Consider the following 14488-nt stretch of genomic DNA (forward strand, 5'->3'; position numbering starts at 1 on the left):
CTCCAGGGACAAAACATTGAGCACTGACCGACCAAGGCTGCCATCATCGGCAGAGAAGGCTGTCATCATTTATAGACAACAATACAAGGAAGCACAATAGACAAAGATTATGTAAAGTTTTATTGCTTGGATATATCAGACTTAAAACACAGTATGCAAATACACACAAAGCACTAATTGATAAAGGACTTCCGTACACTATCCAATTTTATACTGTCAACGGAAACACCAACATAAAAAAGGTCTAAACTGGGTGTAGGAGACGGCTCATCTACATAAAATGGAGCAAAGAAACACAGAAAGGATGCTTACCATAGAAATCCACCCGCCACAACATCAACTTAACGCAGAATCTGACTACTCTCATAAAAATTAAAATATAACCAGACCTGTGTCCAATAGATTTGAAGTCCGTAAACCGTTATAAAACAGTATGGCCTTCCTAGAGTGCCAGATAGACAGGAAAAACATTTAGTTGGATATTCTATTTGTCGCGTCATGAAAGGATTCCAAACATTATTCACTATACACAAGCCCCGTGACCCCTCCCCCCCACCCAGTGTTGTGTCCATTCCCCAGGTTTATATTTCGGTCAGGCCAGGGCTCCTGTGCTGCACCTTAGTAGTGACCTGTTAAGACCAGACAGACAGGCACCCGGATTACAACCACTGTTGAGCTCATTAAAACAGTTCTATGACCATTTAGCGTACATTGCATTTCCCCCCCCTCCCCCATCAGATTCACAGATGGATCATTCAGTGTCTCCTCCGAACCATGCAGTGTGGTTGACTTACGTGGGGAGTGTGACCGTGAGCGTGACCTGTAGGCCCCTCGACTGTAGTAGGGGGACGGAGACCTGCGCCTGCAGAGAACAACAAATCAACACGGTCAGGATCAACACGAGAGTGCGGCCAGCAACGACTCTGAACCTCCTGGAGACTGGTGAGTCTCAAGTCTCAGACGATTAAAAAGTGTGATTCACCCGTATGACCTGTAGTAGTCCCGGTCGTCGTAGCGATCATAGCCACGGTCGCCACGGTCACCCCGGTCCCCCCGGTCGCCGCGGTCGTAACCGCGGTCGTAGCCTCTGTTGTAGCCTCGGTCCTCTCTGCTGCTGCGCCTGGATGTGCTGGGTCCCCCGCTGCTGCTGCCTCCACTGCCTCCTCCGCCGCCACCTCCGCCGCCTCCACCTCCACCGCTGGACGTCACATGCGCAGGTTACAACAGGAAGCTCCACTCGATAGCATTGAACAGGCTGACAAGATTTCATCCGAGAAGTCACTCACTAGGTGGGCCGGCCCATGTAGATCCCAGGGGTGGGGGTGTGTGGTCGTTTAGTGATGGAGAAATCCACTCTGATCCGGCGCCCGTCCAGTTCCATCCCGTTGGCACGCTCCTTAGCCTGAGTGGGGAAGAAACAGAGTTAGTCTTTTCCGGTCACAGATGTGAGAAAGTAACATAAGTCTATAGGCAAACCCCCCCCCTTCACCACACACACACACACCTCCTTGGAGTCCTCCCTGTTTTCAAAGTAAACAAACGCAAAGCCCCTGGAGCGCCTGGACTGCTGATCACAGACGATGCTGACGTCGGCCAGAGGGCCGTACTTGGAGAACACCTCTCTCAAGTCTCTCTCCGTGGTGTACAGGCTCAGCCCGAACACGCCCAGACACGAGTTAGGGTCAGGGTCGGCCTAAACAAAAGGAGAGAAGACGAGAGGGGAATAAGCTGTTTGAGATAGCTGGACGAGGATGGGGGGGGGGGGGGGTTTAAACGAGAGGATGATATGGTCGGTGAGCGTCTGGGTGAGGGCGGCGTACCCTGTTGCCAATGTGCCTGCGGCGGTTGGACATGGGGGAGTGGCTGTGGCTGCGGTGGCGGCGGTATTCCCCGCTGTGAGAGCGGCTCCTGGAGCGCCTGCGGTGGGAGCGGGAGCGAGAGCGGGAGTACTGCCTCCTGGAGCTCCGGTGGGATCTGGACCTGAGGAGAAGGAGGGGAGTTAGTGGCATGGACAGGGGTGTGTCTTCCAAGGTGAGGGTGTGTGGGTACACCAACACTAAGAAAAGAAAAAATGCTATCCTATCCCTTCCTCCATCCATCTCAATATTGATCAAAATAATCGTGACTATGATTTTGGTCAATCCAGTAGCCCTATCAACACAGACACTGAATACAATATGCACCATTAGCCTACCTGGACTTGGAGTGAGACCGGGAACGGGATTTGGATCTTGAGTGGCGGGACCGGGCCGGGGACTGGGCAGGGGAGCGGCTGGCGGACTTCCCTGAGCCCTGAGGGGTCACACTCCTGGAACCGGACCGGGATTCCTGAACAGGTCACACACACAGAGGTCAGGAAAAGAGCACTACTGATAGGCAGACAGTCTGACAGACAGACAGGAGAGAAGGAGACAGGCCGAGGACCTCAGTCTCACCTACTACAGCCCCCACTTACAGAATGAGGACCGCAGCAGACAAAAAGACTGGGTAGACACGCCTGTTAAAAGGCATGAAAATTGTAAAGCTTTACAGTCAGAAAACGGACTCTACTTTGTAAGTTACTTTTCAAGTTAAAACGATGAACCGATTTCACTTGAGAAACCATGTGTTGTGGACTAACATTAACTGAACAATTTGCATGCATGTTTAAGAAAGAGAAAATAGGAATTGTAGTACAGTTATAACATAGCAGGCCATATGAAATTACTCATACCCCCGTATACTTCTGATAATAACTTCATAACTTCTTTAACTTCATAACTTCAAAATAACCATTCTTTTCTTCTTTCTTCAGTTTACTTTCTCCTCCTCTTCCCCCATTGCCTGCCATTACTCCCTCTACCAGTGGGGGTAATGTTGTTCGCTTCTGCCAGCTTGCCAAAGCCATTACATGCAACCATCAGCTTCATCAAATATGACCATTAACAACTTCACATCTGAATACTTCTTCCGCATTTTCATTCTTCCAAACTCAACCTTAACGAAAAACAGACAAGGGTGATGAAGCATGGCCCTTCCTGTACAAGGCATGTTTGTATAAATGTAAATAAGTTGATAATGTAAGACCCAAAGTACATGATTAGAGCAAAAAACCTGAGACTTATTAGAAAGATGCAGTGTGATCACTGACATGAACATGATGGCACAAGAGCCATTTTGAACAAGCTAGGCTAGCAACAACAAAAAAATTAGGAATTAACGTTAGTTAAGTATACATGGCTTTTTCAAATCTATTGAATAAATGAGTACCAGGGAAAACTTGAAAAAACGAGATTGAATAATCTTACGTAATTATCAACTACTCTACAATCCTAACATAAAAACGGCAAAACTGCTCAATTATTATTCTGCTGCACTCGCTAGCCACCATTAGCTCATGTGCACGGGGCACGGTGAAATGCGGTCCTGGATAGACATTCTTCGAAATGATTAGCGACTTCGTGGAGATCCTTAATACTTACCCTCTCGATAAAGTCTTTCTCGTTGTCGCTCATTTTTCTCAATAGGTGTGCTTATTATCGGATAAAACAATACGATAAGTATGTAATATCGACGGTTTACTGCAGACTTCCTACGAGGCCAACATGGAATTTGGAGCCTTCTTGTTCTTCGTCGTCGTCTTCTTCTTCCTTTGATTTCCGGTAGGCAGGGCGCAGTTTGACGCATTGCTGCCTCCCATAGGTCCGTCTTGAAAAAGCGCGCCAGAGACGCCCCACAAAATAAAATGCATGGAATTAAATACTAAGTTAACAACAATCAGGTATGGCATTATCAAAAATGCATAATAGGATAAAACGTGTCATATGTGGACATTTTACAAAGTTTTTATAGTAGGGAAGTGACGATTTATCTTTGTTTTACGTTCTGGCGTATGGACCAATGGCAATGCTACACTGTAACAACACTTCCGACTTGCTGTCTCTCTCTTGCTGTCCGAGCCCTGAAACTAGCAAGCTTTTGGACGACCAGTGTTAACTGTAATTTTAACAGTAAGTCCTTTCGTGAGTTATCGGCAAAAGGCAGGCAAACATCAATGTGATTTGTGCTTTGAGGTTTTGTTTAAACATAAGGATTTTGTTATTGTCTCTTTATGCCAAAAACCAACAGATACCGCAGAGTCGCAATATCTTGTCTACTCTTGGCATTTCTTGCTACCACGGCTAGTTAGCATGCCGTATGGGTTCATGGCTAAATGAATGGGAATGCAGGACCACATGTGTTGCACCTAGCGGCCTTGTTATTGCCAATGACCCATTTCCCATTATATGTAGGCCTATTTGTCATAAACGTCAGTGTCTAGTTATGTTAAATTAATTAATGAGGACGGTAGGAGCGTACCAGTTAATGGCTGGCTAGCTGACAACCTGTACCTAGCTAGATCACTGATGTTACACACCAATACCAAGTTACATTTACATCAAGAGCTATAAAAACTGTAAGCAACTGCAGATTTAGGACATTTTAGTACATGTAATAACGGAGTGTTGAATCGGGTCAATTGAGCCTGCATTTATTGAGACCTCACCTTTCTAGATGCCTCCAAAGAAGTCAGACGCACCCAAACAGCCCCCTTTGATCGGACGTTTTGGGACTTCACTAAAAATCGGAATCGTAGGAATACCAAATGTTGGGTACGTTTAAACATTTAGTAGTCCTACAACACTAGAGGCTGTACACTAGCATCAAGAAAGAAAATACCACCACACATGAGAGGTCTATGGTCTTCTCCTTCATCACTACAGGAAGTCAACGTTCTTCAACGTGCTGACCAAAAGCCAGGCAGCTGCTGAAAACTTTCCTTTCTGCACCATCGACCCCAATGAGAGCAGAGTGCCCATTCCTGATGAACGTTATGATTACCTTTGTCAGTTCCACAAACCACTCAGGTTGGTGCTTACTCATCGGTTCAATGTAAAGGTAGGCTTTACTGCAGTCTGTATTTTATTTTTGACATCTCACTGTTTCTTTTTGTAGTAAGGTACCAGCATTTCTAAATGTGGTGGATATTGCTGGCCTGGTGAAAGGAGCGCACGCAGGGCAGGGCTTGGGCAATGCCTTCCTGTCTCACATCAGCGCTTGTGACGGCATCTTCCACATGACCCGTGAGTCACCAATCAGACCTGCACAAAAAAAAGTCCCTTCCGCCCTGAATATCTGCGTGTCTAACCTGTGCATGGGCTTTTGTGCGTCAGGTGCATTCGATGACGACGATATCATACACGTGGAAGGCAGCATTGATCCAGTGAGAGACATCGAGATCATCCATGAGGAGCTGAGGCTGAAGGACGAGGAGATGATTGGTCCGGCCCTAGACAAACTGGAGAAGACGGCTGTCCGGGGAGGGGACAAAAAACTCAAACCAGAATACGTGAGCAGAGGGCATATTTTCTAAGTGGTGAGAAGAAATGCCATAGAACTCTTCTGTATGTGAACGTTTATTGCATTCTCCAACATTTTTCTCAGGACATCATGATCAAGGTGAGGCAGTGGGTGTCGGAGGAGAAGAAACACGTCCGATTCTACGGCGAATGGAATGAAAAGGAGGTATGGCAGTTTGTGTGTGTGTGAGACAGCGAGTGCGCTTTAAATGAGTCCATTTACTTTTGCCATCGTATTTCATAACAAAATCATTTGCAATACATGACTGGGCTTTTTTTTCTGCAAGACATAGATATCACTGACTCCCTCACACTTTCTGTTTGCGTTTCAGATTGATGTGCTGAATAAATACCTGTTCCTGACATCCAAGCCTATGATCTACCTGGTTAATCTTTCAGAGAAAGACTACATTAGGAAAAAGAACAAGTGGTAGGTTTGATTGTCCCATTGTTTATGTATGTATATATATACACGCAGTTTATTTATATATACATATATGTGTGTGTGTGTGTGTGTGTTGGAAAACAAATTCTTCCCTGTCTGTATCCGAGTTCCACAATTTCTCTTTGCTTAAGGCTGGCAAAGATCAAGGAATGGGTAGATGCCCATGACCCAGGCGCCCTGGTCATCCCTGTGAGTGGAGCGCTGGAGAGCAAGCTGCAAGAAATGAGTGACGAGGAGAAGGAGAAATACTGCCAGGAGCAGAAGACCCAGAGGTGAGGAGGAATCCTTCATCTGTGCCGCAGTCTGGGAATCCATTCCACAGACAAATGATAAACGAAGATTATTAGGATTATCACCGAATCAAAATGACGACTGTAAACTGTTTGTGTCCAGTGTGATGACCAAGATCATCAAGGCTGGCTATGCAGCGCTGCAGCTGGAGTACTTCTTCACCGCAGGACCTGACGAGGTGCGAGCCTGGACCGTCAGGGTAAGACCTCCTTTCTTCATCTCCCTTCTGACCGTTATATTGCTGCCTGTTAGAATCCTGGTCATCTTCATTTATCCTGACACCTCAGTGTTTCCCCTACCATTATATTCTGGGGGCGCCCCGCCTCTCCAACGGCACCCCCCGCCCCCCCCCCCCCTGGAAGGTCAAGTTAATAATTAAAAACTGCACCTCGTTGCTGCTTTTGTGTGTACTCAGCTGTTTTTTTGTTGGTAAGGTACACACAGTGCTATGCGTGTAAAAAGGGCTATACAAATAAATTTTTATTTGAGTGCTACCTTGATGCTTGACTTGCCTTAAGGGTCAATGTTGAATTTTTGTTCCTTTTGTGTTCCAACAGAAAGGCACCAGGGCACCTCAGGCAGCGGGGAAGATCCACACAGACTTTGAGAAAGGCTTCATCATGGCCGAGGTCATGAAGTATGACGACTTCAAGGAGGAGGGCACTGAGAACGCTGTCAAGGTGTGTGTCTCGTAATGCATGCTTTTGTTATTTGATGGGACTGACTTCTTGTAGGCTGAACCTACATATCAGTCACGAAATGTGTTTTTCATTTGTTTTCCCTCCCTCTGCCACAGTCTGCTGGCAAATACAGGCAGCTGGGCAGGAACTACGTTGTGGAGGATGGAGACATTATCTTTTTCAAATTTAACACACCCAACGCACCCAAGAAGAAGTGATGAGACCAGACGGTTGTTCCAGCAGGTTCAGCCCAGTCCTGCTCTGGAGGGTCGCAGTGTCTGCTGATTTTTCTTCCTTCCTTCTCTCTCTTGTATGGGTCAAATCAACTGTTTCAGCCCAGGGACTCATTTAGTCAAGCTGTTCAAGTGTTCATAGCACAAATGACAGAGAAGTAACAGAACAGAGTACATACGATTGTTTGCGGTGATGTGCATGTCAAACATTCTACTCTAAAAGCATTCTCAATATGTACATTTTGATCTGACATCTTCTGTGCATTTCTGCCATCTATGAATGTTGCAAGAATGAAATGAATCACACACTATGACCCTAAAGACCTGGACTGGAAGTTTTATTTTTTATTTTTAGACATTTCTCATGATGCCTGAGAAACCAGAATTCTGACTGCTTCATATTTTTGGGGGTGTGTGGCTTTGGGACGTATTGGAACCCCTTCTTCTTTAGTTGTCTTGTCAGCTTATCATCCATGCACACAACCTAAATACAAGACATAACATAATTGTGAATAAGCACATTTATATCCAGATTCTCTGACCAGGACCTGTAGTTCTGGATGCTTCCTTTTCCTTGTGCGTCATCCTCACTGACTTTTCCAAGGTATTAATATAAAAGCAAACTGACCAGTGGCCATTGTAACAACCAGAATTATCAATTCATATGTGTCATGTTCTTAAATAAGTAGGCACTTCTTTGAGAATGCATGCACTGCAGCTGTGTCCACAATAAATCAAGACAAACCAGATACTTGGTTTTTGTTTTACAATGTTGGGAGTAAACTTTTAATAGTGGCAGCAAACAAGTTTACAGTTACGGGAATTCAATTAATAGGCTACTATAAAATATCCGTACACAGAACACGCATCACAAACTGCGTGATTGGACATTTAAAGTCATACTGCCTGACTGGGAAGTGTAGCCCCAGGAGAGTTCAGGATTACATTGAAATACGGACCGTTTTTAAAATGCTGAAATTACTATAATCTTCTAGAAAATATATCAGATTTGCCTGTAGCTTGGTATTGAGTACCGAATGAGTACTTTTCTTTCTACGGCTAGCTCACATCACGTCATATTTCCAAATATTTGTGGGCTCGTGTCCCGACAACAAACAGGAAACGTTTAAACTATTAAATACATTGACGTTTTAGCTGGCCACAGACGACGCAAATGTGCCAGTAGCTAACCAATCGCTTTAGAGAAGAACGGCGGGACTTCCTGTAATGTGATGCAAATTTGACGATCGAGCTTGTTAGCCCCACCTTTTTGTGTTTCCCGCACCGTCAATCAAAATAGAAAAAAACTCGACCCGAATTCACCGATCAACACTAGCCCGCCTTTGATAAAATAATCATGTTCGGAGTTTAGTTGATCACATAATCTTCCGATTATTACCATTCACGCTATGACTCGTACGTAACATTTAGCCCATCGAAGCATACAACCTACCGGTGAGTTTGAGCAACCGTTAGCAAAGCAAGCTACGTCTTTTTAATCTTTTACTGGAGCTATGTGCTAGCTAGCCAGCTAGCTACCATTAGCTAGCTTGTTGGGTTAGCTAGCTACTAGTACTAGCAAGCCAACTAGCAAGAGCTGACAAAGTAAACATTAAATTTGAGTCGAAATCCTCGTTGAATCTCCATTGCAAAGTTACGTTTTGCAGTCATCTCATCGAGGGCTGAAGTTTTTTGATAGTTTTTAGTCTTTTCTGGCCGTTAAGTGTTAGAATTTTCAGAGTTTTGATCAGTTTCCCCTTCTCTCTGCTAGCGCCAGAGCAGCCTTTGAAACAAGGAGAAATGGCGTCCGCGGACGTGGACAGCAGTCAAAGCGAGTTTCTGCAACACGGCGGCGGAGCGGAAAATCAGGTATCCGACATATTTGCACGTCCTTCGTTGTTTTCTACCCACGATTGCAGAATGTTTTTGCTAGCATGAAGTTCACACGTTTTAAATTTTGATGCATGTGGGAAAAGCAGTACACTTCCTGTGTTCCCCGTAATAACGGCCACCCACTTTACCCCTCTAAAACCCGCCCATAGTGGGTAGGACACTAGCTTCAGTCAGTCACTTAGGTCGGCTTTGGTAGCCAGTATACCTTGGTCTGGGGGATGCTTTTTACATTCTAAAGATATACTGAATTTTTACCGAATTCTAATCTCTTAGTTGTCGATTGCTAGTGCCCCCTCCCCCCGCTTGAATGAGTGCTGGTTGAGATCTGGAAGTCATATAATCATGGCGACCCTAGCTTATACACATAATGCTAAATAACTAGTAAAACAATGTCTTAATTACCTAAACATTTAATTGTCAGTTGCATATACTTTAAATATACTTGTCATGGGATCAAGTGACAGCTTGGCGGGCTTGTAGCCAGGCAGTGACAGGCAGACGCTGATATGGCTTTTACTCAGCAATATAGTCTATCCGGTTTAACTTGTTTACATAATCTCATTTTGTTAGACTAGGGGACCATAAAGCTATGGGTAGCAACATCTCAAGAGAACAGGGAATTGAGCTTTATAAACACTGCCCATTGTACATATCTTTATACAGATATGTATTGTAGTCAAGTGAGAAATATGGTCATTTAGTAGTCATAAATGTGAATCTATTGTTTCCAATACGGCCTAGTGTGCTATGCTATATTTGCTAGACTGCTGTCCCTTGACACTCATCCCTCCTTTGATGTGTCTCTCAGACCACAGACATGTCAGCCATCCAGCTAACGGGTTCAGACCAGTGGGAGGTTCTCACTCCAGTCTCTACAATAAAGGAGGACCAGGGAATTGTCCACATTTCAAACTCGGGAATTGTCACGTCCAACGGCCAGTATGTGCTACCCCTTGGGAATATGTCCAACCAACCCATCTACGTCACTGCATCCGGGAACGAGGCCTCGGCCAACGGCTTGTCCGGCATCCAGTATCAGGTATGGAAACACACACACGCACACACAGATGTTTACACTCAAAAATTGGTACTGATCTGAACTTTCCTCCCCCCACCAGGTCATCCCACAGATCCAGAATGCTGATGGAACATTGGCAGGATTCTCTACACAGGGATTGGACGACGGCACGGGACAGATTCAGCTCATTTCTGACGGTAGTCAAGGCAACCTCGGAATCAGCGTTGCCACAACAACGACCACAGACCTATTAACACAGGCGGGCCACGTGCAGTCCATCCAGGGCTATAGTGGAGGGGTCCCCGTCGGTTTGCCCAGCAACATAACATTTGTTCCCATAAACAGTGTGGACCTTGAGTCACTAGGTCTGACCGGCGCTCAGACGGTTCCCATAGCCACGGGTGTCACCGGGGTGACGGCTGATGGACAGCTGATCATGGGTGGCCAATCGCTAGACAGCCATGGACAAGACGGCGGGACCAAACAATCACTGGTCTCAGTTAGTGACGCTCACCAAGAGCTCTACGTGCCAACAACCTCCTCCTCGCAGCTCCCAGAGACCATCGACGGGACGGGGGTCCTGACTCAGGCGACAGCTGTGTCGGCCGGAGTGTCAGACCCCTCGTCTTCAGAGAACTACAACTCCCACAACCACCTGCAACACGTCCAGGTCAGCCAAGTCAACAGCACAGTAGTAGGCCATCTTGTGGTTTCAGGTGGTTCTGTCAGTACACGTAGCCCAACATTAACACGAGTACAGTGGCATCCTATTAGTGACATTTCAAATGCATGCATCGTGTTTTGTATCATGACATTTCTGGATTTAAACCAGGTCTCCACCTCCAATCCCTCACCCTTTTCCCAGTCCATCCTCCAGCTCTCGGGGGACAGCCAGGGGCAGGACTTATCACAGGCAGGCGGGCAAACTATGCAGAGCGTACAGCTGGTCAACCCCGGAACCTTCCTTATCCAGGCCCAAACAGTCACCGCCTCAGGCCAGATACAGTGGCAGACTTTCCAGGTAAGAGTGTGTGTGTCCTCCTGCGTAGGACTCCAGTGTTTTTGGTGCCTTTTAAATCTGTAACGGTCTAACCTCCGTCTCTGGTCCAGGTCCAAGGGGTTCAGAGCCTCCAGGGTCTCCAGCTGCCCCAAGGCCAGGGGCAACAGCTGACCCTAGCCCCCGTCCAGACCCTCCCCATGGGCCAGGGGGGGCAGGTCAGTCTGCCTAACCTTCAGACGGTGACCGTCAACTCTGTGGGGCAGGCGGGGGTGCAGTACACGCAGGGAGATGAGGCGGGCAGTCCGGCCGGTAAGGAACCAACAAACACCCCCCCCACACACCCTTCCCCTTCTTTAGTACTCGAGTGGGACCCGCGTGAACGGTTTTTCTTCTCCGTTTTCTCAGACATCCAGATCAAGGAGGAGCCCGACTCGGAGGAGTGGCAGCTAAGCGGAGACTCCACCCTCAATCCCAACGACCTGTCTAACCTGCGCGTCCAAATGGGCGACGAAGACATGGACATGCCCAGCGGGGAGGGGAAGAGGCTGAGGAGAGTGGCGTGCACTTGCCCGAACTGCAAAGAAGCCGGAGGGAGGTGGGTGTCTCCCAAAACACGCTCACGCATGCTAAAATATCCCCAAGTCTTAATGAATTATTAAGGCCCCATGCCTTAATAATTAAAAGAAGGAAAAACCAATGTTCTCCGTCTCTTTCTCAGGGGTTCGAGTCTGGGGAAGAAAAAGCAGCACATCTGCCACATCCTGGGCTGTGGGAAGGTGTACGGCAAGACGTCCCACCTGCGCGCCCACCTGCGCTGGCACAGCGGGGAGAGGCCCTTCGTCTGCAACTGGATGTTCTGCGGCAAGAGGTTCACCAGGAGCGACGAGCTGCAGAGACACCGGAGAACGCACACGGGTAGGAACCTCTCCTCGGTCTCTCACTCTCTCAAACATGCCTTTAGAACAGTGGTTCTCAACCCTGGTCCTCAGGTACCCCATGTCCTGCATGTTTTAGATGTTTCCCTGCTCCAACACACCTGATTCAAATGAAGGGGTCGTTATCTAGTTATGCAGAAGCCTGGTAACGACCATTCATTTGAATCAGGTGTGTTGACGACCAGGGTTGAGAACCACTGCTTTACAACATGCCTTTTAGAACATGCCTTTTAGAACATGCCTTTAAAACATGCCCTTTAGAACGTGGACAGGGGGAAATGCTACTAGTCTGTCTAGTTTCTTTCTTTCCGTACGCTCTCCCTCATTCTTCCTGTGTGCTGTTCCCACCACCAGGTGAGAAGAAGTTTGTGTGCACCGAGTGCTCCAAGAGGTTCATGCGGAGCGATCACCTGGCCAAGCACATAAAGACTCACCAGAACAAAAAGGGCGGCGTGTCCGCCTCCTCGTCCCCGCCCCCCAGCGACACCATCATCACCGCCGACGGAACGACGCTCATCCTCCAATCGGGCGCCACCACTCACGAGCTCCTCGGCAACCAGGAGATACCTTTGCAGCTGGTCACTGTGGCCCCTGGTGAGGTCATGGAATGAGGGTGTGGTTTATAAACTGGCCTATCACAGGAACCTCTGGGCTTTTTTCCCTCTCCCCTCAGTTTTTTTTTACATATGAATATATACGTAAATATATATGACAAATATATATATTTTAAGAGTTATCATGATGACTTTGTTTGTTTTGCCTGTCTTTTTATAGACGGAGCAAAAATGTGGTTGCGATATACACGCGCGAAATTATACACGTACGCACGCATAGACAGAAACACACCAGGACATGAATACTCAACACAAAGAAATGCCTTATTTTGTATCATACTCTGTTGTATAAAATGCTGGAGATGCATGTGTGTGTTTTTAAGCTTTGCGGATAATTGGTATGGGATAGAAAACATCGGAGAAAGATGACTATGGTGGGGGTTGGAAACGGAAGAAAGCAAGCGGCCCACAAGCCCTGTAGAGGGGGCCCATGTAATGAAAGTAGAAAAGGCATTGATTTTAGGGGTGATCGATTCGCCAACCCTTCCAGCCGAATTGGCACGGCACGGCACCCAACCTAACGCACCCAGACTCCAATAACAGGTGTGCCATGGGCCTGTTCTAGCCTGTCATGACAGGACGTGACCTCTATCTGCCTAGTGTCATATGTGTGTGATGTCAGGCCACTTCAGGTAAAGGATCTTGTTCAGGCAGCGGTGCCTGAAGTTGCCCCCCCAGAGACTGATCCACAGTCAGTTGTTGGTGTTCCTCCAGTATAGGGTCCCATGGAGAAACAAGCTGGTCCCAGCTCTAGGGCTGCTAGCACAGCAGCTGTTAGCTGGGTTAGCTGAGCAGAATGTCTGGTCTTCTGTCCATACGAGCACACGGTGATGCTTGACCATGTTAAACGTGTCTTCATTGAATTATTATACTTTTGTTTCTTTTTTCTTCTTCTCTCTGTTTCCACATGTTCATGTATTCCCTGTATATTCATTCACATTGCATTGACTTCTCTGTCTCGACTTGTCATGTCTGAAGGCCTGTAGCAGACTCAAAAGAGGGTGTGCCTCTGAGATTCAGAGGTTCTCTACGGCCGAACGGTCGGATCGACCACGGCCGCTACAAGAAGAACAAGGGAGACGTGCACAGGAACCCGATAGAACGTGCGATGAGAATCGGAACATTCCAAATGGCTTAACACCTTGAAGATGGCTGCCTTGCCCGTCGCTGTGGGTGGGGGGTGGGGGGTACTGACACTTGTATAAGATTCCTGCTTGCTAGTCACTATTCAGTCGAAAGGAAACAATCATGCCATTATTTTTTTCCTGTTGAATTTTTTTTTTTTTTTATTATCGTAAACTTCTTTCTCGTCTGTCTGTGTATGTAGCATCCATGTTCATGTATATTATCTTATTTTCACATTGTCTATAGAAGCCATCTTCTTAGTTAACTGATTCTGTTGTATCAAAAACCTTTATTGTAATTGATTTTTTTTTAACGAATTTGTGTAAAATTTGAATGTTACTTTTTGTAAAACCTTTTTTCAAATGGATCACAATAAAATTCTGAATCCTTCCAACGAGAAGGCATGTCTTTGAGTGCGATCACTTGGCGACGCATTAGTCTCAGCCGAGGTGCGAGGCAACTTTTTTGTGTTCGTGTTCCAGCGGTGTCATACATGTGTCGCTCTACAGAATAGCCAGTCTCTTCGGCCTGTACCTTGGGGTGTTGAGTAGACAGGGGAGAAAGGAACATGATCTCGTTTCCTTACCGGACTCAACACATTTGGTAGGGAAGAGTATGACATGACATATATTACTTAACTGATATCAGTTAAATGAATTAACAATTGGTTTGAACGAGATTTGAACTAGGGATATCGGGTTTGGCAGTAGACTCAATGGTACACATGCTTACCCACTGAGCCACAGACGTTTCCTGCAAAGTTACTTTCTACAAGATGGTGTAATTGCCCTTATGACACTACTAAATGCCAAAGGACAATGCATGTTTTGTTTCTGCTAATGCCAAGTTATAAAACAGAATACTCTGACCTATAAT

At 46.5% G+C, this 14488-nt stretch overlaps 3 protein-coding genes across 6 annotated transcripts; 2 read left to right on the top strand and 1 right to left on the bottom strand.

Moving 5' to 3' along the window:
- Nucleotides 1–99: 99 nt before the first annotated feature.
- tra2b (transformer 2 beta homolog) lies at nucleotides 100–3621 on the bottom strand. 3 transcript variants are annotated; one of them, XM_067243709.1, is made up of 8 exons: nucleotides 3462–3621; nucleotides 2195–2328; nucleotides 1821–1980; nucleotides 1505–1693; nucleotides 1287–1402; nucleotides 992–1198; nucleotides 795–856; nucleotides 100–629 (listed from the first exon to the last, which is right to left on the bottom strand). In XM_067243709.1, exons 1-8 carry the CDS (start codon nucleotides 3492–3494, stop codon nucleotides 619–621), a joined length of 912 nt encoding a protein of 303 aa, XP_067099810.1. In that variant the 5' UTR covers nucleotides 3495–3621; the 3' UTR covers nucleotides 100–618. The 3 variants fall into 3 exon arrangements, with proteins under 3 accessions (XP_067099810.1, XP_067099809.1, XP_067099808.1); XM_067243708.1 differs by having other exon boundaries at nucleotides 795–862; XM_067243707.1 differs by having other exon boundaries at nucleotides 795–862; nucleotides 983–1198.
- A 272-nt stretch (nucleotides 3622–3893) lies between these two features.
- LOC136949422 (obg-like ATPase 1) lies at nucleotides 3894–7776 on the top strand. The gene is made up of 11 exons (XM_067243706.1): nucleotides 3894–3989; nucleotides 4534–4631; nucleotides 4743–4886; nucleotides 4975–5102; nucleotides 5193–5368; nucleotides 5464–5544; nucleotides 5711–5808; nucleotides 5955–6095; nucleotides 6217–6313; nucleotides 6672–6794; nucleotides 6911–7776. The coding sequence occupies exons 2-11, from the start codon at nucleotides 4534–4536 to the stop codon at nucleotides 7010–7012; spliced, it is 1188 nt and encodes a 395-aa protein (XP_067099807.1). The 5' UTR covers nucleotides 3894–3989; the 3' UTR covers nucleotides 7013–7776.
- A 577-nt stretch (nucleotides 7777–8353) lies between these two features.
- LOC136949420 (transcription factor Sp3-like) lies at nucleotides 8354–14004 on the top strand. 2 transcript variants are annotated; one of them, XM_067243704.1, is made up of 10 exons: nucleotides 8354–8482; nucleotides 8799–8896; nucleotides 9729–9959; nucleotides 10039–10608; nucleotides 10804–10959; nucleotides 11049–11247; nucleotides 11344–11533; nucleotides 11657–11853; nucleotides 12228–12467; nucleotides 13466–14004. In XM_067243704.1, exons 2-10 carry the CDS (start codon nucleotides 8828–8830, stop codon nucleotides 13471–13473), a joined length of 1860 nt encoding a protein of 619 aa, XP_067099805.1. In that variant the 5' UTR covers nucleotides 8354–8482; nucleotides 8799–8827; the 3' UTR covers nucleotides 13474–14004. The 2 variants fall into 2 exon arrangements, with proteins under 2 accessions (XP_067099805.1, XP_067099804.1); XM_067243703.1 differs by having other exon boundaries at nucleotides 12228–14004.
- Nucleotides 14005–14488: the final 484 nt, after the last annotated feature.

The sequence above is a fragment of the Osmerus mordax genome, chromosome 9 (assembly GCF_038355195.1).
Source record: "Osmerus mordax isolate fOsmMor3 chromosome 9, fOsmMor3.pri, whole genome shotgun sequence".
NCBI lineage: Eukaryota > Metazoa > Chordata > Actinopteri > Osmeriformes > Osmeridae > Osmerus > Osmerus mordax.

Coding starts and splice junctions, on each gene's coding strand:
- tra2b (XM_067243707.1), bottom strand. CDS start 3,494: ATGAGCGACAACGAGAAAGACTTTATCGAGAGG. Junction 1,199..1,286: donor TACATGGGCCGGCCCACCTA/GTGAGTGACTTC, acceptor TGTGACGTCCAG/CGGTGGAGGTGGAGGCGGCG. Junction 863..982: donor GACTACTACAGGTCATACGG/GTGAATCACACT, acceptor TGTTCTCTGCAG/GCGCAGGTCTCCGTCCCCCT.
- LOC136949422 (XM_067243706.1), top strand. CDS start 4,534: ATGCCTCCAAAGAAGTCAGACGCACCCAAACAGCCCCCTTTGATCGGA. Junction 5,809..5,954: donor ATTAGGAAAAAGAACAAGTG/GTAGGTTTGATT, acceptor TCTTTGCTTAAG/GCTGGCAAAGATCAAGGAAT. Junction 6,096..6,216: donor CAGGAGCAGAAGACCCAGAG/GTGAGGAGGAAT, acceptor GTTTGTGTCCAG/TGTGATGACCAAGATCATCA.
- LOC136949420 (XM_067243703.1), top strand. CDS start 8,828: ATGGCGTCCGCGGACGTGGACAGCAGTCAAAGCGAGTTTCTGCAACAC. Junction 8,897..9,728: donor GCGGCGGAGCGGAAAATCAG/GTATCCGACATA, acceptor TGTGTCTCTCAG/ACCACAGACATGTCAGCCAT. Junction 10,960..11,048: donor TACAGTGGCAGACTTTCCAG/GTAAGAGTGTGT, acceptor TCTCTGGTCCAG/GTCCAAGGGGTTCAGAGCCT.